General features: G+C 49.8%; 1 protein-coding gene and 1 long non-coding RNA gene across 2 annotated transcripts; both read left to right on the forward strand.

The window, feature by feature from the left end:
* Positions 1–3,789: 3,789 nt before the first annotated feature.
* LOC125323457 (TOG array regulator of axonemal microtubules protein 2-like) lies at positions 3,790–8,349 on the forward strand. Its single transcript, XM_048298423.1, has 3 exons — positions 3,790–3,976; positions 5,161–5,377; positions 7,969–8,349. Exons 1-3 carry the CDS (start codon positions 3,905–3,907, stop codon positions 8,202–8,204), a joined length of 525 nt encoding a protein of 174 aa, XP_048154380.1. The 5' UTR covers positions 3,790–3,904; the 3' UTR covers positions 8,205–8,349.
* An 11,518-nt stretch (positions 8,350–19,867) lies between these two features.
* LOC125322562 lies at positions 19,868–22,616 on the forward strand. The gene is made up of 3 exons (XR_007202080.1): positions 19,868–20,011; positions 21,710–21,815; positions 22,576–22,616. It is a non-coding gene; the product is annotated as an uncharacterized LOC125322562 (long non-coding RNA).
* Positions 22,617–22,682: the final 66 nt, after the last annotated feature.

A 22,682-nucleotide genomic window follows, 5' to 3' on the forward strand; every position in this document is an offset into this window, starting at 1 on the left:
TTTGTGCAAGTATTGCCACTGCTGATATGACATCAAACATACCTAATCTTATCTCATTCCTTTTCTGCCAAATCAATTTGCTCCTGGGAATGAACTGTTGATCCGTAGCCCTTTCATCTGCAGAGCACAAAGGAACTGATAATATTAGGGGAAAAGTGGGGTATTGGATATTTTGAATATTGGCCACAAACAGGGAAGGGAAAGAGGAGAAAATGGGTTTACATTTAAGCATAACCCCCCACCCCACTATCCCTACTCTGCCCCCAGTGACGCAATTAAGTGAGAACAGTGCTTCTGGAGATAACAGAGTCTTTGCAAAAGACACAGGAAGCAGTAGTGCCAAGAAAATTTCCAAATATACAAAAGATGTCCCAGTCAATCCCAATTCCTACAATTACTGTCTGTCTTCTGGGAATACTGCCCTGCTGTCATGCCCTGTGGAGCTGGAAGAAGCTTGGTGAATTCAGCAGCATCCAGTGGAAAATCATTTGTTTGCCTGGGGTATTTTTGTTCTTTTTACTTATGTTATAGAAGGGAGTGTGCCTTTGTGCAGCAACAGGGAGAGTGAGTGTGGAACCAAATCAACTTCCAACACAATGGGCCAACCTCCAAAGAGTCCAAATTTTTCTGCAGCTTCCTTTAAAAGCATTAGTTCCCTACCAGTTTGCATTATTCCCATTTATGCTCACGAGGAATGAATTGGGGATTTTAGACTGCTGCTCAGTATGGTAGCAGCCATAACCTGCCTTGGGCTATTGAAAACAAAGAGTTGGCATCACTGAACCTCTGGCCTGTTTCCTTCTGTAAGTTCGGAAAGGTTTGCCCAAGCCTTGGTAGCAGTGATCCTGGTTATAAGTTGTGTTTTAAACAGGTAATTTCCTATTTTACATTCTAAAGATCCATGGGGTTTCTTTATGCCTTTGTAGGGGATGGAAACGCAGAAGGGTGAACAGCCATCTGTCGAGAAGCCTGTGAAGAAGAGGAGCGATGGCTCGAAGAAGCCCCAGGCCACATTGCCTTCTAGTAAACGGTACTGAGCACTTTAGTTAGATGTGACAAAGCACGTGGCAAGCTTTACATGTCTCTTCCTCAGGAAAATCTTTCTGGTGGAGATGACCTGTGCCAGAGATTGTTTCCTTTCCCTACAAATGCTCTATCATAAAAAATGTCTCCTTCTGCATTACGCTGAACACAACTTCTCTGGAAGGGTTTCCACAAAAAATGGGCGACAAAAAGACACCCATTGGTTGCAGCTCAGAAGATCCAGTGCAGTGGCAAGGACAGTGCTGTGGAGGCTGTGAGAGGGCCATGTCTCCGCTGCCTCACTTGGGACAAGTAAATTCAAGCAGGGTTTTTTTCCTCTGAGAGCAGTCTTTTTCAGATGGGTGTTTTGATGAGAAGTCCCAGTCTAGAAGCAAGATGCCGTTCCCCAAAATAGCACTTCCCATGCACGTGGTTTGGCCTCCCTGAGTCATGGTTTTCTTACCCTCAGACAGTACCAAGATGAGTAGTAAGTAGCAAGCCAGTTCCTGAGCAACTTTGGTCAACAGGTGTCTCAATGTGGACATTTTGTCTTGACATTCCTGTCCTTCATACTGTTTGCTTGATGGACAGCATGTTTGGTTTATTTCCCCCTGTGCTGCAATCAGCATTTGAGACAGGAATTTGGTCCTTGCTGTCTCTTCTTACCAGTGGGAGAGCTACTTGTACCTGTTGTCCTCTGATAACAGAGGGGATTTATTTAGCTCTCTCATGCTCAGCGCTGGCAGGAGAGTGACCACATGCCTCAGTAGCATAGTCAGGATCTTCCCATGCCCATGGAAGAGACAGGCTGATCCAAGAGAGTTGTTCCCAGTGGGTTTGTTAAGCTGTGGATCTAGTCTCTAGGGAAGCAATCATGTGAGCGTAGTGCTGGGATGTCTGGCTTCTGTTTTTATCCCTGTTACGGATTTTCTGGATCCTTCAGATATGCCCCTATCCATCTGTTCAGATGCATCTGAGCTGCTTTTCCAGATTGTCATGCCTGCTGTAGAGACACTTCTCCAGAGGGATGAGTTTCCTTATTATAAGACGCACACCTCCCTCATGATGAGGCATTTAAACTTGGAAGTAGCGTCTCTCTTTCCTCACAAAGCAGTGCGACATGTGTACCTGGGAAGCTGTCTGGAGATAAGTGAGATGCATCTCATCCTTGGTTTTCCTGAGTAAGCACTGGTGAGAATGTTGCTTGCAGATTGTCTCCCGTAATGATTGTGTAGCAGGTTTGGTTTGTAACCAGGCAGAAAAACCAATTTAGTGTAGTGGTTTGGTCCAAAATACTCATTACTGTTTACCTTCTGTGAGATAAGAATTAGGAGAAATGCAAAGCAGGCACCAAACTTGAAAGAATAGAAAGAAGTTTATTAACAGACCTAAAAGAAGAAAAAAAAAGTCATACCACGCCTTCAGAACACTTCTCCTCCCCCCGCCTTTCTCCCTTCTCGCAGTGATAATGTAAAAAGACAGCCCTTGAGATGTTCAGTCTGTTACCACTTCCATAATAACCTTGTTCAGTCCATTTAGGAAGAGGAGCCTCTCTTGCCCATGCTATGAAAACATTATCACAAGGAGCCAGCCGCCCGGGTTGGTTCTCTGCTCGCATGTGAGTCCCTTCCCCCCGTCTTGCAGCTTTTCCCACAACTGCTTTCGAGGGTCCACTCTTGAATTGCTGGGGTGAAATTTTAAGGTTGAGCCGTTCAGAAACAAAAGTTCTCTTCACCCATCTCTGGGAGCATTTCATTTCTAAGAATAGAGGCCCTTCTCCTTCCCTGGAAGCAAAGGGTCTTCCTCATCTTCCTCTTCAGAACTATCTCTGGGGGCATCTCTAGGACCTGAGGTTTTCTCCTTTTCCATTTGGAGCAAAAGTCCTCATCACTTCCATCTCTCCCTGTTCAAACTTCTCATGAAATTACAGCTGCGTCAGCATCTGCTTATCTCAGCGCAGGTGCTTTTGCTCACAAGTACAAGTTGAATGCTCCACCCCCCATGCCTTCATGAAATTACAGCAGGTACTCTGATCTATCATAGCTTCACAACAGAATTTCAGCTTTAAGCATCTCCTCTTTCACTTCCCTCCGGTTTTCAGCTCTTCATAGCACTAAAAGGGTTAATCTCACCTAGGCCTTGCAGCTGGAATGTGGCTTATCGCTGTTGGTCACATGACCTCTGCCAGACAGCCGTGCAGCTTTAGCTGAATCTTGGCAGCTCTGGAGAGGGGGAGCCGAGCCGCTCCGGCTGCCCACAGCCCTGCTGTGGGGGGGGTTCCACGGGTGGAACAGGGCCCGTCGGCTCCAGGATGGCTGTGGCCCGACCCGGCCTGGCCTGAGCAGGGCCTGGGCCGGGCCCGCTGGCCCCCACACGGGGCCCGCAGCCACCTGTCCCAGCACCGGAAACAAGACAGAGAGAGTCTGCCTCGGGGTTTCCTGTTCTTAAGTGTGGATCACAGAGGCGGTCACAACTTTAAGTGGCTTAAAGAATTGTCCATATTCAAAGTGGCCAGCTGATAGGTTCTGTCAGGTCAGAGAAGAAGCTGTAAGCACTCCTTTGCAAGAACATCACTTCCGGGACTATGCTTGCTAACCCATGACAGATTGTCATGAAGTCTCCCGTTGTTTTCAGATCAGGATTTTCTAGCTTGAAATCACATCATTAGGAAACCTCCCCAAGATGTTCTGCTCACAATTAACTGAAGGTATGATCACCAACAGGTCCGCATTTGGTTTTATTCTCCAGGGTGAAGTCTACCTCTGATGGACGCCGCCTATGCCGCCCAAAAGCCCAGGTCACGTTACCTCCGGCTGTGGAAGAAACAGAGCCGCTCCAGAAGCTGTACAATCTCCTGGAAGCCAAGGAGTTTAAGACACGGATGGAAGGAGTGGCACTCCTCCTAGACCTGTGCAAAAGCAGCCCCCAGCTCGTCTCCACTAACACTGTCCAAGTATGTAGGGTGTCTTCATTGTTCCTTTCCTTTAGCTCCTTTCCCAAGCCTGTAGCAGGCAAGTTAATTCAGTGTGTCTTGGCACTACATCCTGGCTGTGTGGGACAGGCTGGTGCCTCTTACCCTGAAATATTTAATTCAGGTCCACGCTTCAGGACAAGTTCTTTCAGTCCAGATGTATTTGTCTGGCAGGTGCCTATTGATGCTGTTCATCAGATGAGGACAGAGTTTTCTGCTGGTGTAACTTCTGCTGTCTCCTACTCCCACTTGGGTTAAGTGAAGGGAATCCAGCCACTGAAAGCGTGGCAATTATTCTCTAGACAAAAAAATGGGTTTGGATGGGGAAGAGAAGTATCAGGCTGGGCTGGTTTAAACCAAGTTTTTTTAAAGGATACTTCTGTAAACTCCGACTTGTCTTGCACAGGCACAACTCTGGCTACTCGTTTCCATCGGCATCCCTAGTCCTCTTGGTAAAGACGGTGCTCACCCTTCTTGGGGGGGGTCTTTTTTTCTCTTTGGAAAAGGAGGGAAATGGCTAGGGACAGATCTCTTCCTTCTCCTCCCAGCAGCTGCTTTTTCCCTTTGTCCAGAAAATGGTGCCTGATAATGTGGCTGTCAAGGGACTGAACCTGCTCTAATGAGAGCGGTACAGCACATTAAATTTCAGAAGTCTACCTGCTAGGTAGACAATTGGTCTGGATCCTGGAAGAGTTGATCAGAGCCCTGCACTTCTCCAGACACAGGTTCTGAGACAGATGGAACAAAACCTGGATCTCCTCCAGCCATAGTTTTGGCAAAATCGTAACTGCCCTCAGAACTTGAGGCAACTGTGTAGAAAAAGGGGCATTGTAAATATCTGGTTGCATACTTCGAAAGCAAAGATACTGTTTTGCATCAATAAATGGGATGAATTTAATGACTGAAATGTGGAGGGAAACACCATAGGAACTATCCTGTCCCCACCCAAAGCTCTTCAAAATATATGAAAATCTTTCAACCAGCATGAGGTTGCGCAACCATTCCAGAGAGTGGCCCACAGGAAAACAGGGAAATTGTGCAAGCAAGTGCTGACCTGACAGGAAGGATCACTTTCATCTTTTACATTGCTGAGTGCTCACTTCTGTGTCCCTTCCTCAAACAAGGACATTTTAATCCAGCTTTCATGTTGTTTGTTCTCTTCACAGATTTTTGATTATTTTGTCCCGAGACTTGGTGATACGCACAAGAAAGTGAAGCAGAAGGCGCTGGACGTGCTGGCTGAAATCATAGGCATCCTGAAAGATGGCTTAAACCCGGTGATCATCTGTTTGGTTGAAGGAATAACAAACAACCTAAACTCAAAGGACCCCGGGGTTTATGCCGCAGCTGTGAAAGCGCTGGAAGAATCCATGGCTCACTTAGGTAAGGCTGAGCCCTAGCATGGACTCTCCTCAACTGTGTCTCTGCCTCTGCGAGTCAAGAGAACGCTGAGTGCCTTGACAGCTGTTGTTGTCTGTGGAAACCTCCAGCTGACATCCACCAGAAGCTGTGCAGGTGCAGTCCTTACGCACCAGTCCCCCACCAGGCTTGAATGTGCATTGGCATTTCCCAAAAGTCCCAGGAGCCCTTGGCTCTGTGCTGCTTGTCTGAAGAGGAAGTGCTGGACTACAGCTTTGCTGGAATTCAGGGCCAAAGGGATTTTTGGAGTTTGCCTGGGCCCCATTTGACTTCCCAAATGAATAGCTTTGCTGTTGGCATGAAGGGACACCGGCGCATCAGAACCTCTGCAGAGCAGCCTCCTGGAAGGCTCCACATTATAGGCATTAGCTTCATTAGGACAGCAGGATCAGTTCTTTACTGCATGCTTGCATGAAGATCATTTGGGACCTCCTTTTTGTATCTCATGCAGGAAAGGAGCTCTTAATAATACCCTGCTACTGAAACCCACACTGGAATGTAGCTCTGTAGTGGTTCCCAATGAAGCAGATTGCCTGCTTTGTCACTGCCAGCCCTGTGACCCTGTGAGGGACCAAACTTCATCCCACACATGTTCTGTCTCCAGGAAAAGCTTGCCTTGGCTTATTAGAGTGGTAGGACTGGAGGCTTGCAGGCCAATGCAGGCAACAGAAAATTCAGACCCCCAAAACCGCAACAGATAGGCACAAGGAAAACCAAAATACATACGCCGGTCAAGTATTGGGAAATCAGTTCATTTTCCAGTCTCTCTGCCAAGATCTGATTTCACAGATGTTACAGAAACCCACAGGCTACTGAGGCACTGAGCAGTAATAGCTCTTGTATGAGTAACTTGGAGTCTTGTCCCTAGATCCACACAGGTAACCTGACAATTTAAAAACAGCTTATCCTTCAGGTGGGAACAGAGGTGTGAATTTTGGAGCCTTCTCACCCTTTTCCATAGGGGAGAGAGAAGATCACTTCTGCAAAGCTCTGGGATGCAAAACCTTTTCACTGCTTACGTGTGATTGAACTCTTGAGGTCCCTGATGTGAAATGTTTAACATAGCTCCTGGTACAGCAGACAACTTTGGATTTAAAATGTGAAAGGAGAGCTTTTCTTTTGGAATTTAAAATCCTCCCAAGTAGGCTGGAAGGAAAGAAGAAAAGGATTCAAAAATCAGCAGGAATTTCCTTTCTTTTGCAAAATGTAGTTGCCCCTGCCCTTTCCCACCCCAGTGTCCTTTCTCTTATGACCTCAGAAGAGAGAGCAGAAATGTGTGTTTCCCTTGTAGATAAAGTATCCCTGATGAAAGAGTTCAGCCACCGCAGGAGTGAACTGAAGGGCCAAGCTCTGCTGGATGTCACGGAGCATCTCGCAGGTATGGCCTCCCCTTCTAAGGCAAGAGGTCTTCCGAGGCAGAATTTACAGGGAATGCCAGTGAATAGACACTAGAGTGGCTCCTCCAAATCAGGAGGTGCTGAGCTTGTCCCTCCTGCCCAATACCCATGGAAGGTGTATTGGGCAGGTTTTCCCTGGCTGCTGCAGAGGTGTGCAGCATCTGAGATGGGGGCGGCACTCGGCCTCGGGGCTGAGCTCTCACTGGGGCATCTCAGAAGCCGCCTCCAGGAAAGGGAGAGGCGAAAAATTCCCAAGCTGGCTCCTTTCTTGGAAGCTCAGGGACAGCTCTGATCCTTTAGGGAAAACGGTGGCAAATGCTGTTTCAGGGGATCGGTTTGTTTTGTCCTCACAGAATTCTTGCTTTGCTCTTGGAAAGTTTTGAGGCGGAAGCCTGCAGTGCCTGGGGGTCACCGTTTGGTCCAAACTCAGCACACATGTTAGAGGCACGGATTTTGTGCAAGGCAGCCTTTGGGGGCAGAGGGGCAGAAGCAGAGTGCTGAGGCTCCCTGCCTGTGCTGTGGAAGTGCCATTGGACTGAGCATTTCAGGGTGTGCAGTCAGGGTCTTCCTATGTCAGCGCTGCCCAAAATGCTCCAAATGCAGCTGAAAATTGATTGCTCAGAGGAGCTTGCTATGTCAGCAATAGCCAAGGGATGGGAAAATGATAACCTCAATATATACTAGAGAAGACAGTGTATAGCCTTGCTTTATTTATAGCCTTGCTTTAGCTGGGGCTAAATCCACTGCTAATTATGCCAGGTCACAAAAACGGAGTCATCCTTTTTATTAGAAATCTCTCAATTACCTCTCTAAAGTGCCTTTCAAACCTTCAGCAGTGGGTTTAGACAACTTCTAAATGGAAATAAACAGCAATTTGACATTTTGGTCATTCATCATGCTGGAAACAGATTGTGGAATGATTTAGTAAAGGTGTGAAGTCTGCCACAGGTACAAGGCTTGGATCTGGAGAAATTAGTCCTGAGGGCTTGGTGGTTCTGTTTTGGGGATGTTCAGCTGCTTTGCCCATTTCTGGATCATGGGGCTCTCACTGTTATTTCACTGATCTTAGCCAGAGAGACTCCCAAAATCACAACTAGAGGTAGATCCTTGTTTGCATTAAGGCTGGTGGTTAAGAAGTTTGTGTCTCTCTTCCGGCAGCGCTTGTGGCATGGGTTTATCCCAGGAGCCCCGAAGTCGTCCAGCGCTACGCCCTGCCCGTGCTCTGGTCCTTCCTGGGGAACAAGGCGCTGCCTGTCCGAAGCGCCAATGTCCGCACTGTGGTCACCAAGCTTGCCTGCGCCCTCTACAAGGTGATGGGCGCCAAGCTGAGGAAGCATGCTGCCAGCCAGCCTCCGCATGTGCGGGAAAACCTCTCCGACATTTTGGGCTGGTGAAGGCTCGATGACCTGCAGAGAGATGACAAAGTGCTGAGTTGGACACCTCCGGACGTGACTTCTTAGCTGTGCCAAAAAGGACAGAATGCAAAGGAAGGGTGTGCACCTGCCCCCGCTCTCTCCACCCCCCTTCCTAGTCGTGGCATGGGGTGCCTGAAGCAACTTCCAATTGAGGACAAGGTGAAGGCTGAGCATGGCTCAGCCTCACAAAGAGGTAAGGCGGGAGCTGGGCCGCTCTCTGGCGGGAGGAAGGCTCTTGTGCCAGCCTAGAGAGCCTGGGCACATTGCCAGGGAACAGTTCTGCCCTGCATGTGCCCCCTGCACTGAGCTGTGCTGCTCCCAGTGCCCCGTGGAGCTGTAGGGCTGCTCAGCTGTGGGGCCGGGAGAGGAGCAGGAGGGTGCGTGTGCAGCTGAGCCATTCCTGGAAAGCACAGGCCTCTGGGCTCCCTGCTGTCCCAGGGCAGCCCAGAGGCCAGGCTGTTCCTGTGCTGGCTCTGTGCAAGTGGGTCAGGGTGTCTCCCTGGCCTGCCTCAAGTGGCTGCTGGCAGGAGCATGTTTCCCTGTGCAGCTCTTTAGAAGTTTCCAGGGAATCTCTCCAATGAAATACTGTAGCTTCAGATGCTTTAGGTTGGCATCGTGGCCTCTGTTATATTTTGTGTTTCCATTTTGCAGGACTGACTGGCTACACTCTTGCCAAGAAGTTTACTGTGGCATCTCCCTCTATGCTCCTTCCCTCCAAGCCATTGCCTCCCATCCAGAAGAGCTCTCCTTCTTCTAACACAAAATATGTAGCAGAGAGCAGGAGAATGGGAAAAATGTCACCGGCAATGATGATGACAGAAGAAAAAAGCAGGAGCTGAGTTCAGAGAGAAAAGGACATATGGTAAGGACCAACCTAAGTCCTGTCTGGGGTATTTTCAGTTTATGTGCTGTAGGCAGAGCTCTGAGACCTTTTGCTGTGGTGTGAGGCCAGGGAAGCAGCTGAGCAAAGGGAGAGCTCAGCAGGACACTGCACTTCAGGCTGTCTTTGCAGTGGGTGTGTTGTGCAGGCTTCATGTCCTCAGCGGGTATCAATAGCAGGGGAGGTCTTTGAATGGTTTCTGGCTCTCTTGTGGCTCCTGCTCTGTCTTATGGCTGAGAAAACACCAACAGGCAGTCAGAGCAGCTGAAGTTGGCCAATCTTGTGAACCAATCCTTCTACATTTAGTAAACTACGGGTATGTGTGAACCATCTCTGTGTCTTGGTGCTGTTCTCTGTCAGCTGTGTCCGGTTTGGACGGAGAAAGGTGTTTGCTGGAACCGGCAGTCCTGCAAAGTCAGTTCCAGGTTGTGTCAGCTTTTGAGTTGTACAGCCATGCCCTTGTGCCCAGTTGTCTCTGATGCTATTTCTAGACTTCATCAGCTTCTGGGCAGCTTTGTGCATTCTGGCATGGCTTTGTCCAGAGGGCAGGGATGGCAGGTGGCCATGGGGAGAGCAGCCCAGAGCCCACCCCCACGATTGCCTTTGCAGCAGGGCCAGGACCTGCAGTTCTTTTGGGTTTGCCGTGGGGTGCAGGAGGAGGCAGATGAACAACAGCTTTGGTAAACAGAATGTCCAACCCAAGGCTTGTGTACTTGATCCAAGCCTTGCTGAGAAAGGGCCCAGCGTATCCCTGAGAGGAACTGATCCTTCCACTGAAGTTTGAACAGGGCCTGATTTGGCTCTTTAGCTGTGCCAGGAACAATGGGATCCTAAGGAAGGGTGTGCATCTGCCCCCGCTGCCTCCACCCCGCTTGCTGGACATGGCATGGGGGCCCTGGAGCAACTTGGGCAGGCAGAGGCCTTCCAGAGAGCAGCAGGGCAGGGAGCTCAGCAGAACTTCCTAAATGCCAGTGAGCCTGAGATGATGGATGTGTGGGAGCTGGAGAGCACCGAGCATGCCCAGAGCTCAGCAGCATCGGGGCTCAAAGGCTGCTGGGGAACTGTACGAGGGAAGGGAAGCAGCAGCAGAAATGAGGGGCTTGAGAAAAGCAGGTTTGGACATCCTGCAGGATGGCTTTGTGGGGACTTGGCTGGAGATCAGCACTGGCTGTTAGGTGCTTTAGGGACAGGGAGAGAATAGGGATCCAAGGCCATTCCCATACGATCCAAAAGGCCAGTGGAGGCAGTGGCACCGCAGAACATCTTGGTGCCAAACATGTGGATGCCATCTGGGAATGTAGATTTCCAGACAAGTGAGCACAGGGATAGCGGTGGCAAATGTGGGACATGGTCTCTCCCTCACCACTTCCCTTTCCATTCCCTGTCCTAGACCAAGCTGCTCCATCAGTTTGACATCTCTGCCAGGTCCCAGCTAAGAGCATGGCTAAATGTCTTCAGGCATGAATGGGGGAAAGGCTGGATGCTTGATCTGAGGAGTACAGTGTTCTATTCTTTGCAGGCTTCCTTGCTGTGTTCCAGTGGTGGGGATATGAAGAAGGGGTCATTGGGACCACCTTTGATCCCCCCAATACGCAAGGCAGTGAGTCCCCCTGTGAGCAGTGCGGCAGCGTCTGTCCCAAGCTCTCCGCAGCTGGATTTCCAGGAGTCCCAGGAGATGAGGTAAGCCAAGGTGTCTGCTGCTCCAGTGTGCTGTTCCCCTCGCTCTTCCCGTCTCGTGAGGTTATTTTCCACAGTCATCTCTCCCATGTATTTGGGCAAACCTCAGTGTATTCCCCATTTTGCCCATCTGTGGTGATCCAGCACAACGGCAAAGCCAACACCATATGCCCTAAGAGCAGAGGTGGTTGTGGGGAAGAGGAGGCAGGGCTTAAGAGCACCTCAGAACAGGTCCTCTGCTGGACTTGGCTACTGATTCCCTCTGTGGTGTTTGTGCTGTCATTTGGGAACTGGATTGCATGGATCTGGATACTGCAGACCTTTGAATACTGTGATCCTTGACTGTCAACTTCTGCAGCCATGAGGATATGTCAGGGCAAATATTGGCTACTGAGGAGGTGTCTGCAAATTCAGGTGCTGCTCCTGTAAATGTCAGGCGTGACTTCTCTGTGCCTGGGCCTCCACCGTGAAACCAGAGCCCAGATAAAACTTGGGGTACAGATGTATCATCTGATCCATGTCTAGTATTTCGATCTGGGCTTAAGATCAAAGAGGGCAAGGTGCTAGAGAAGAGTTATAGGACTGTACCTGATGCAAAGATATTGGCTTGGATATATGTGTGAGAAAATGTAGCTGTCAAGCTTATCCTAGTGACAAGGATAAAGCAGGAGTCCCAGAAGTATCATTCCAATTGAAAAGTGTCTGTAGGGCTTTTAAAGTGCAATCGGAATATCCTTACCTAGCAGCTGAGTTGGAAAAGGCCTTTTTGTCCTTGAAAGAGCAAGGAGGTGTACTGTCATTCTCAGGAGAGAGCAGTGCTATGACCCCATGTAGCCCGAGACTGTCACCAGTGTAAGGCATGAGCAGGCAAAGTCAAGCTTGGGCAGGAGAACAAAAGTAGCTGCCCTCCATACAGACTTGTGTCTCAGCTCAGCAGCTCTTGCTGCTTCACAGAGGCTGTAGGAGCCACTTGGCTCCAAAAGGAGAGAACTGGGCAAGTCTGATGCAAGTTGAAGAATGACTGCTGTGTTTCAGCCGGAGCTTGGCAAGCTCTGTGGGACTCCAGCACCTGAAAGCTTAAGGACAATTCACCAGCTTTGCATCATGTTGGGTTTATGTGTTGCATTTCCTCCTTCATCAGGGGGACCATGCTAAGAAGGTTTGCCTCCTTTGATGCTACACACATTCCACGCCCTTCTCTTTCTACGCGCTCATATGTTCTTTTGTCCTCCCTTTTCTCAAGGCCAAGATCCAGCAGCAGAAGCAAAGAGAAGAACTCTGAACATGCAGGTAGGTACAGGGCATGTCTGTCCTAAACTGACCATTGGAATGCTGACCCAGGGGTGGCATTGTGACAGTTTGGTTGAAAACCATCCTGGTTTAAATGTCTTCAAATTCCTTTCAATTCCTTGATGGGCTCAGTGCACTCTCCCAGAGCCTGGTCACTGGGAGTGTGCTCCGGTGATGCAGTGAAAATTACTCCAGGAGCTGGACTGGTACCTTGGGGCTCGGGAAATGCGCCACAGGAAAAGAAAACATTCCTCTCCATCCTGCACATGCCTTTCATCTCCCTGCACCCTTTCTAAGGTCATAATTAGTAGAGAAAAAAGGACATTTAGCATGAAAGGAGAAATGTTCCCACTCCTTCCTCCTGCCTTTGAAGGAGGACACCTTCCCTTGGGGCAGTTTCTGTGCTGAACCCTTTGAGATCTGAAGGAGATTCATGGACATTGCCTGGTTTTGCACGGGGAGAAATAGGGAAACCTCCTTAGACAGAAAGGCCTTGTGAATGTTCCAGTTAAGGGGAAGGAGACTTCCAAATGGATGCAGCCTATGCAGGATCAGAGTTTGTCATCCTCTGACAGCACAAGCCTAAAGCCACCTATGGCAGGTTCACGATGGCAAATCTCTTCCCCGACTCTCTGCCCGTGTCAGTATTGCAGGCTGAGGCTGGGGGAGGAGATGCCTTCTGCCTTGTCCCCCCTCCCTGCCTTGCCTGATCCCTGACAAGAAGAGTTGTGCCAGACCAAATGCGGTGTCTGGTGCATGTGTGTCAGTCCCTGCTTTCAAGTTCAAAGCCTCAATGCCAGGGTTGTTGTTCCTTTGCCATCTCTGGGCATGGAATGATAGGAGAGATGAGATTTGAAGAAACAATTTTGCTGATGCAGAAAAACGATTTATCATTGGTGGAGGCCTGTACAGAATGATTAGTTCTCTGAGTTTCAAAAGCTCCATTGGAGAGCATTTCAGATTAACCTGCACCATGCCATTTCCATTAAGAAAATTTTGAATTGTCAGGATTAGCGAAGATCAGAAATGTTTTGAGGCAGGTCATGTTTATGTTGGGTTTGGGTGTCTCTGCAGGAAGGAAAGCAGGGAATAAACTCCTGGAGCAACAAAGCAGAGAAAGCTGGGACGTTTGCATGAACAATGTGTTCCCTACAGATATGGGCTGCTTGAATAGTGGGGACATCTAAATTTGATTGCAAATCTTCTTTTGCTTCTAACACGTGGTGCCATTGTTTGTGTCCCAGCACTGCCTTTGTTGTAAAGAGAAATAAAAACCACCAACAAAACCCAACCGAGAACTGAGGGGGAGTTACAGAAACAAAGGCCTTGAAAACTGGCTTGGGAAAGCAATTACTTCCTAGGTGGAATTGTCAAATTCTAGAGACCCCTGTGGGTTGCCAACTGTTTGGAAGGAAAGGGATCCCCAAGTAGTGGATGAGCCATGAGCAGCACAAAAGTAAAGTAGTGGAACCTCTCTCTCCTGTCCTGCCAGCTCCATACAGTTCAGAGCAATTATAGTGATGCTAGTTTCATGAAAAATAAAAACAAAGTGATCTTCTCAATATTTAAATAACCCCTCGAGTGCCTCACCCATTAGTTGTGGTGATTGTAAAGGTGGGAGTTCAACTAACTCACTTCTTCCCTTGTACCTGATCTACAGCTTCTTCTGAGTCTACAACAAAAACCCAGAGGAAGAAGGGAAAAAATTCATGGTGTGTGATAGGACCTGGGATGCCTCTGTTCCCAAGGGAACTGGCTGAACTTTTTGGCTTGGAGACGGATGTGCGGAAGCCCGGCCTTGGCAGTGCAGGTCTCCGCTCGCAGCCTGCTCAGGGGGCCTTGGCCCAGGAGCCCCGGCAGGGGCAGCTGAGCAGCGCTGCCCCCGGGGTCACTGCCAGGGAGGACAAGGTGAAGGCTGAGCATGGCTCAGCCTCACAAAGAGGTAAGGCGGGAGCTGGGCCGCTCTCTGGCGGGAGGAAGGCTCTTGTGCCAGCCTAGAGAGCCTGGGCACATTGCCAGGGAACAGTTCTGCCCTGCATGTGCCCCCTGCACTGAGCTGTGCTGCTCCCAGTGCCCCGTGGAGCTGTAGGGCTGCTCAGCTGTGGGGCCGGGAGAGGAGCAGGAGGGTGCGTGTGCAGCTGAGCCATTCCTGGAAAGCACAGGCCTCTGGGCTCCCTGCTGTCCCAGGGCAGCCCAGAGGCCAGGCTGTTCCTGTGCTGGCTCTGTGCAAGTGGGTCAGGGTGTCTCCCTGGCCTGCCTCAAGTGGCTGCTGGCAGGAGCATGTTTCCCTGTGCAGCTCTTTAGAAGTTTCCAGGTGGTCTGTCCCATTAAATACGTAGCTTCCGATGCTTTATGTTGGCATTGCGGCCTCTGTTATATTTTGTGTCTCCACTTTGCACTTGGGACTGACTGCACTGGTCCCAAGGAGGTTACCCTGGAGTCAGTAGTTTCCCTGTCAACTTCTCAGATGCTCTTACCTTCCAAGGCCTTGCCTTCCAATCCAGAATAGCCCTCCTTCCTCAAAGCCCATATCTAACTCTTTTTTATTATTAAGCTGACCATTTTGCTGGGCAAAAAATCCTGATTTAAGACATTGGTTTTTTGCTACTTTGCTGCTGCGTGTTTTTATCCTCTGTGAAGCCATGTAAAGAGTGATTCATCCTCTGAGTTTTAACGGCTCTGTTGGAGAGTGTTTCAGAATGACCTACATTGTTCCACTTCCATTAGAAAATTCAGCTTTTAGTCAGACTGTCCTGAAAGTGGCCCAATCTCACACAGTTTAGAATGAAAATCCTTGGGGAAAGCAAATAATCCAGTTTCAAGAACACAATTCACGTTTTGCTAACACTCCTGCAATCCTAAGCTTTTCTTTTCATGTCCTCTAAAATATTGCCACAAAGAGAAGAAAATATTGATCTAAATGCTTACGGGTGTTAGAACCCGGGAGTTCTTTTAGGAACCGGGAAGAAGATGTTTACTAAAATCAGCACGAATTAGGGCAGATAAGAATCTCTGTCAAGAGCAAGCTCCGTCTCTGCCCTTCTCTATCAAACACAGCGGCTCTCCAGCATCCAGGGCTGAGGCCTCCATCATGCAGGAGGTTTCATTCTGCTGGCCAACAGAGCAATGCCATGTCTGCTGCCAGTGTACTGTGGCAGTAGCCCATTCATTGGGAGAGGTTCTAGGCATATGTAGCTTGCTGCTCTCAGACACAATCTCTGGGTCTTATCAGAGCTCTGCAATCTGGAAGCTGTCTTGCCTGTTGCCCAGCATGGCGCTGTTGGGGGCTTGAAGTGTGCCAGAGATTTACAGGAACCTTTGCTTCCATTAACAGGCCTCCCAGTGAGCCAGGCCAAGGAGACGGATCACCCCACCAGTGCTGGCCTTACGAGTGCCGAAGCCCTGAAGGATGGCTTTGGAAAGGTGAGGGATAAGGACAGGGATGAGCAGACTTCCTTTCCAGTGACTGTTTAGTGCTAGGCCCAAAATGTCCCTGAAAATCATAATCTTCCACTCTTGGGGGATGGGGATTCTCTTGGGAATATATTTGACAGCTACAGAGCAACTGCTTGGCTATTTCCAGTGGTGGCAAGGTCACTGGTTTGGAGATGGTGCTAAGGTCATGCCATGTACAAAGGCCCTTGTAGAGAAGTTCTGAATGGCAGAGCAAGCTACGCATCAGTGAATGTGGGCGAAGTGCATCCTGGGAAGCACAGAAGCAAGGATTCTAATGCTGAGTGTAAGCAAGGCTGCAAAATAAAATGGGAGAGTTTGATTTTTCCTGGTTACCTTTCTTGCTGTATCTCACAGCCCTCTCATTCTCAATTTTTCCACGCATTAACATCAATGTTTCTGCAACTTGTTTTCACGTGACTCCTCTTTTTGGTCTCACAGTCTCCGAGAGCAGCTGAGTCCTTCAGAAGCCAGAAGTGAGAAACAGCTGCAATTCCTGGCCATGAGTGTTAAGCAACAGCTACTTACCCCTCCTTGCTGCGTATTGCACATGGTTTTTATTCTCCTGCCATGGCCTGTAGGAAGGGAACTGCCTGCTCACTGGTCACGTGGGCTCTTCATCTGTCTTGGAGCACTCCTGTGATTTTCTTGCTTCAAGCAGGGCCTCTTGACATAGGCTGAGAAACAGTACCTTGGAGCAGTGGGAAGTTATGGCAATAAAGTGTTCCACCTCACTGTGTGTAATTGCCAAGGTGAGGACGGGAGGCATTCTTCAGAAACCATTGGAATGTACATGGAGCTGCATCAAGGACTGTGGAACTCTATGGACTCTGTGCTCCTGATGAGATGTTATGTCTGGTTTGTGTGTCTCTGCTTACAGTCTGTGATGCATTCCCATTGCATGTAGGTCCGTGCTGCATTGGGCAAGTTGGCTCACAGGAACTTAGAGCGGAAGCCAATGGAGCTTTTGGAGAAAGAGATCAAGACAGAGAGAGAAAAGGAAACGTCCTTGCAGCTGCCTCCACAGACAGTTGACCCCGGGGATGCAGCTGCAGCAAGTAAGTGGTTGCTACACCTGTGGTCCTTTCTGATCACTTGCTTGCCCTCTGCACAGTGTTGCCCTCAGACTGGGGGGCTGTTACATTTGCATCTGAGTGGGAGTTTGCATAGGATGTATTTCCGGTCCCCAAAGAAAAATGGAGAGGCATGAAGTGTCTTGCCCATGGCCTCACTGAGTCCGTAACAGAATATCAGCTTCCCACCTTCCCCTCTGAAGTCCTTCAGAGTGTAAAATTCTGTCTTGCAAAGTACACTGGGGCTTCAGACTCTCTCCTGGATAGCAGTCTCCAGGAAAAGCGGGTCCAAAAGAATGCTTTTCAACCAAGGTGCAACCTGGAAGAAACAAAATTCAACTCCTTCTAATGAAAACCCCAGAGACCCTTCTCCCACCACTCCCTGCTGAGGAGCTGGTGCTGTAGAGCTGTGCTGAAGCCCCGAGCCAGTGCTTCTGTTGTAGCCCCAGGAGCAAGCAGCGTTGCCGACTGAATCCGGGCTGAGGGGCTCTGACTGCAGTGCTGTGTGCGCTGCCCCAGGGCAGCAGCAGGGACCTCAGGAGGCAGCACTCAGCCCGAGGGCATCACGCAAGGTTATCTGCGCTTTCTTTTGGTAACTTCCCCAGCCAGCCTCTGAAACAGGAAAACAAAAGCAAAGCAATACTGGGGTTTCCTTGTTTCTTCGGGGAAGCATCACTGCAATTTGGTTTTAAACCAGAAGAGGGTAGATTTCAATTAGATATTAGGAAGATTTATTTTATAATGAAAGGGATGAAACACTGGAAGAGTTTGCCCCGAGAAGCTGTTGTTGATCGATCCTTGAAGGTGTTCAAGGCCATGTTAGATGGGGCCCTGAGGAACCTGCTCGTGCTGAAGATGTCCCTGCTCATGGGGGCTGGACTAGATGGTGGTTAAAGGTGCCTTCCCACATAAACTCTTCTAGGAGTCTGTGATCACTTTGGGACAACAAAGAGATGTTACCCAGCTCCAGCAAGTTTTCTGGGCCTTTCCATTGTCACCCTCCACTTCCAAGCTCCTCTTTGGTCCCTGCAGGCTTTAGCCTACTGCCTGTCAATGGCACAGCTTCCAGTGTGCAGAGGAAACACCCTGGTAGTGCCTTGAAGAAGAAGGTCTTGAGGAAGCAGGACAACGTGCCCTTACTGCCCAAGAAGCCCATCATCCATGGAGACGGCAGCTTCCCACGCAACTCCTCAGGTAAGCCTGCTCCACAGCAGCTTTTTCCTGCACCGGTTTTCCTTGCACAAGGAGAACAAACCACCTCCTGCCTCAGCCGCCACAGCTGGGATCTTGGGTTCATAGCCTGTGCTGAGAATGAACAGCAAATCTACTCTTGAGTTACTCCAGCTCGGCAGAACTGGAGCAGTTGGTTCTTATTGATCCATTGGAAAGCTGAGCTGCATAAAGTAGTGGTAAAGACCTAAGCTCTGGCTTTTGCCCATCCTGATAGAGCAAACTACAGCACTGGTGCCAGGAGGCAGCTGTAACTGCAGGGATGAGCTCGGGGCAGTCTGGCAGGGTGTGCTCACTGTGCACCTACGAGTACCACCACGATCAATTGTCCACTCTCCATCTTGGCCCGCTGCCTGTGCTGCTGTCCGCCTCTGCAGCCAGCTTTCCTGCTCTCCCAGCAAGGGTTGTCTCTGCATGGCAGTCAGCCACTTGGTGCAGCCGTGCTGCTGCTCCCAGAAGTGCCCAATGGCTTCTCGCCGCTGCCATCCCACGGCCTGCAATGCCAAGAGGGAACAAGCAGCGCCTCCTGTGTCACCCCACCCAAATACAGCGGCCTGTGTAGCAGGTGACAGCCAGGAGGGGCTGCCTGGTGCTCCCAGGCTGTTTGCTGCCCGCAGTGAATACACAGCACATAGTCCCTAGTGGCTCTTGCCTCTCCTGTGAGGGCAGCCTGCCTGTGCTATGATCCTGAGTAGGGTGAGAGAAGAAGAAGGGAGCTAGGAATGATACTTTGAGTGCTCTTTTCTAGTCATGCTACTTCCATGCTCACAATTGACCAGAACTAGCCTGACGTGGCTCCCCATTCCTATTGAATATAGATGTGTACATCCACATCCTTCTGCAGTGACACCACTGATGGCAGTGACAGGAGTACATCAGTGACAGCCAGATTAGCTCCCATCTGAATATTTTTGATGTTACGCTTCCTCCATACTGTGTGAGAACATGCAGGGTAGCACAAAACCCCTACAGAGTCTAGAGCAGTTCATCTAGATTCTGTGCAATGTTTAAACTCCATCATTTGAGACAGCTCAGATGTTTCCTTGTACACATTAGAAAACGACCTGTTGAGTGCATGACATGAAATTGATGATCAACAGTCCTTTGGATGACAAGTGGGTTTCTTAAGAGATGCATTTATCATCTGAATTTTCTCATACCTTGTAAACTGACTATCAAGAGATTGTGTCTGCCAACAATTTGCATCTGTATTTACGTATTCTTATCATCAATTTGCATTTGGAAGGCTTTTTTATCAACCATCTGGGCTAGAGATTCCATTTTTCCACAAGAGAAAGCTTAGGCTTGCACAGTGTGCACACAAGTCCATTTGATGACAAACACATTTCACCTCAGCATCTTTGAAATACAGCCAGTGTGTACTTTACTGAAATAGTAAAGATTCATGATGCTTAGAAAGAACAAAATCCATGAACTACTCCCTTCCCAAGAGCAGGCTGAAATGTAAGTGCACTCAGCTGCCCTCTGTCTAGAATATTTGAAGCCAATGGGAACAGAGGCGCTGTGAGGTGTGAAGGGTCAGGTATTGCTGTTCCCTGGTAGCTGCTCTGAGGGGATTCAGCCGGGCCCAGCAGGACTCGCTTGTTCAGGCTCGGCTTGGTGCTGTCACGAGGCAGCTGCAGGTCTTTCCTCAGGGAGTTGCAGAGTGCCTCTGTCCTCAGGGCTCGGGGAAATCAGGGCGCTGAGACAGGAGAGGCAGCTGAGGGGTCCCTCGTGGGGAGCAAGTCCTGCTGGTGGGCACTGTCTCACAGGGAGTGGGAGCTCTGCGGCCTCAGGAACGTGCCGCTGGCTGTGGTACCTGTGGCACTTGGGAGCTGGCGCTGTGTGGGCAATTGTCAGGTTGAGCCAAGGAGCTGTGCCCAGCTGGGGGGGCTGGGAGAAAGCAAGGAGCCAGAGAGCAGGGAATTCTCTGAGCCAGTGCCAGTTTGTACCTCATGGAAGCCTGGCTGGGAGATGGGGCTGCAGGCCGCTCCATGGCGGGGTGCCTTGCCCGGGGCTGCAGCGCTCATGGCTGACCCTCTCCTTACAGTGACCCCGCAGACGGCCACTGGTGCCGAGCGCCGAGAGGAGCCGCTCCGTGGGAAGGGGCAGAAGGACGGAGCCTCTTTGGAGCCACAGCAGTCCTTGCTCGAGGCACTCTCCTTGCTCAGCAGCGATGACTGGTAAGAAAGGCCCCGTTCACTCTGTCTCCCTCTTAGCGTTAAGGTAGGTTAGGAGAGCATCTTGCTAGTGCCTCTGAGCCCCAACAGCCCAGAGGGCCGAGGGGCACCAGTGAAACCACTCCAGAGCAGAGAGAGGATAAAGATTTGAGAGCAGCCTTTTCTTGGCCTTGGTCTGCAGCAGTGCTCCAGCTGCAGCAGGTCCGTGCTGTTTCCTTGCTTTGCCTGCTGCTCTGTGGAGCTGCAAAGGAAATCTTGAGGGAAGAGAGAAAGCTGTGGGACAAGATGATTTGCTGGCTGAAGCCAGAAGCAGGATGGCAGCAGTTTGGAGTGTAGAGATTTGGGTGCCTCGGGGCCCAGTGGGACTGAGTAAGATTTGTCTCCGGCCCCACTGCTGGCAGCAGATGCAGGAGTCAGGGTCTGCCTGTGACCTTCCGCATGTGAGTCCCAGGAGCAGCTACAGGGAGTTCTTCTTTCTGAGAAATGCACTGAGTTGTGCTATAGAGTCACTCAGCCTGTCATTAGTCCTGAGGGGCTCATGGCAGAAGAGAAGGAAAAAGAAATAAAATCCTCTAGGAATCTTGCACTTTTGCAATTCAACTGTTTCCTTCTCGCTGCTTCATATGGGCCTGAGATGTTTTGTCAATACTCACAATGTGTCCCAAACTTAGACACAGACAGAAGGAGGCCTGTAGAGGCCCAGAGGTGATAACCCCACAAATATTAGGTGATATTGGTTGTCTTTTTGATGTCTGGGTTATCATCTACTCACTGCTGGATGCTTCATTCACACTGGGATAAGGACTCCATTCACCCTGGGATAAGCATGAAAAATCTGCAGCGATGCATCTCCTTGTGCAGTCGCCTTTGCTCTGCCCTTTCTCTTCTGCTTTCTCTTCCCCATTTCTGTTTGGTGCCCTGTGAGGTGCAGAGAGCTTCTGCAGCTGTGGGGGGGTCCGGGTGACACGCAGGGATGCCCGTGGCATCAGCTGCCAGCCCTGCGCTGCAGCCCCGATGCATCACGCGCCTTCCTGTAGCTCAGGTCCTGCACAAAGCAAGTGCTGAGAGAGGGAGTTGTTTGCACCTTGTAAATAACATGTTGCTGTTGTTTTAGGTAGGGGCTTTTGGGAAAAGCCAGACTTTCAGCTGTTCTTGCCCTGGTGTGGAATCTTCTGGGGTATCCTGCTGCTTTCCTGGGGAATGTGTGAGGTGGAGTGGAGTGGGTGACAGACAGGCCTAGATTGCAGAGTGGAAACTCAGCTACAGAGTGCCAGTGCAGACTCTCACTGCTGAACTGCCTGCTGGGGCTGGCAAAGAAGGAAAATGCCCCAGACACAGCCCAATGGGACTGTGTCTCAGGGACAGGTACAGGGAGGTGACAAGAAACAGCAGCATGGCACGGTCTCACAGCCTCCAGGAAGCACTGACATAGGGACTTCATGTGCCAGAGACTTCAGAAAGGCTGTCTTGTTAAACGGCCACAAATGAAGAAGACTCTGAAAGCCCTCTATTTGCCTCTTGGATTTGTGTATGCTTTGGACAGCCACAGCAACCTGTGGCAGCGAGTTCCACGATCTCATCAAGTACTGCTTGAAAAGCACCTCCCTTTGTTTGACTGAGCCGCCAGCCTGGTAAATTCAGAGGGTGCTGCCTAGTTCTTGGGTGGAGAGAAAGTCAATCTTTTTGGTACTTGCCTTTCAGGGAGCTGAAGGAGAAGGGACTCTTCAGCATCAAACACCTGGCTGAGTCCCACTCAGAAGTCCTTCTTTGTAGACTTCGTGAGGTTTGCTTGGCACTTACCAACGAGGTAAGAACATTGTTCTGAATCGTCCTCCGTGCTTCTTACACGGTGTGTAGAGTAGATATGTGCTTGTTCATCTCCCTGTGTGCTCAGGGACTGCCTTCATTTCTGTTTCTAGACCCTATCTTTCTCATGTCTGTCAGCTCTCTATAGGATCTGTGAGCACATGTAGCTCTATTTACTGGTAGGTCGGGCATCTGACACGCTCCTCTTGGAGCGAGCTGCCATTACAATGCAACGTGCAAATGCAGAAGCGGAGACACTAATTATGTTATTTGCTGCAGTCCAAATCTCTGCCCAAGCTGTAATTCAACACTGCCAATTAGTCTGTAGACTTGAGCCTGTGTTTTCTGTTTCCTGGCTGAGGGCTTCAACTGCTGCTGTTGCTTTTTCAAACAGGAGCAAATGACTCTTTTGTCTTTATGACTTGTGCCTTTATGGCTTGAGAGCAGCCCTTGCTTTAATTTGTTTCTTTGTTTTTTGAATAAAAGGGCCTAAAACCAAAGCAGTGGACATTCCAGAAGAGTTAAGTAGAACACTTTAAGTTAAAGAATATGTTTTAGGCCTGCAGGAAGCAGGCCTGAGGCCTAGCACAAGTAGGTGCCAGAGTTAAGTGCCTTTCTGTGCTTGTGCTCTTCTGCTCTGCCTGTGCTTTTGTGTTCCCCTGGACACAGCGGGAAGTGTTGTCATTTCCTGGGACTTTTGTCTAAGGCAACTGGTTTTCTTTTCAAGGTGATTCTTATGTTTCCCCTCATGACTTCCCCAGGTGACCAACCTTCGCTCAAAGGTGTCTTACTCTGCAATCGTCACTCTTGGAGAGCTCTTTGTGACCTTGCAGAAGGACATGGACTCGGAGGTGGATGAGGTTGCTCG

This window comes from Corvus hawaiiensis, chromosome 3 (genome assembly GCF_020740725.1).
Source record: "Corvus hawaiiensis isolate bCorHaw1 chromosome 3, bCorHaw1.pri.cur, whole genome shotgun sequence".
Lineage (NCBI taxonomy): Eukaryota > Metazoa > Chordata > Aves > Passeriformes > Corvidae > Corvus > Corvus hawaiiensis.

What these genes read in the sequence shown, in the direction of transcription:
- LOC125323457 (XM_048298423.1), top strand. Translation starts at nt 3,905, where the DNA reads ATGGAAGGAGTGGCACTCCTCCTAGACCTGTGCAAAAGCAGCCCCCAG. An exon ending in TCTCCACTAACACTGTCCAA is followed by an intron (nt 3,977 to 5,160) that starts GTATGTAGGGTG and finishes TTCTCTTCACAG; the next exon opens with ATTTTTGATTATTTTGTCCC. An exon ending in AGAATCCATGGCTCACTTAG is followed by an intron (nt 5,378 to 7,968) that starts GTAAGGCTGAGC and finishes CTCTTCCGGCAG; the next exon opens with CGCTTGTGGCATGGGTTTAT.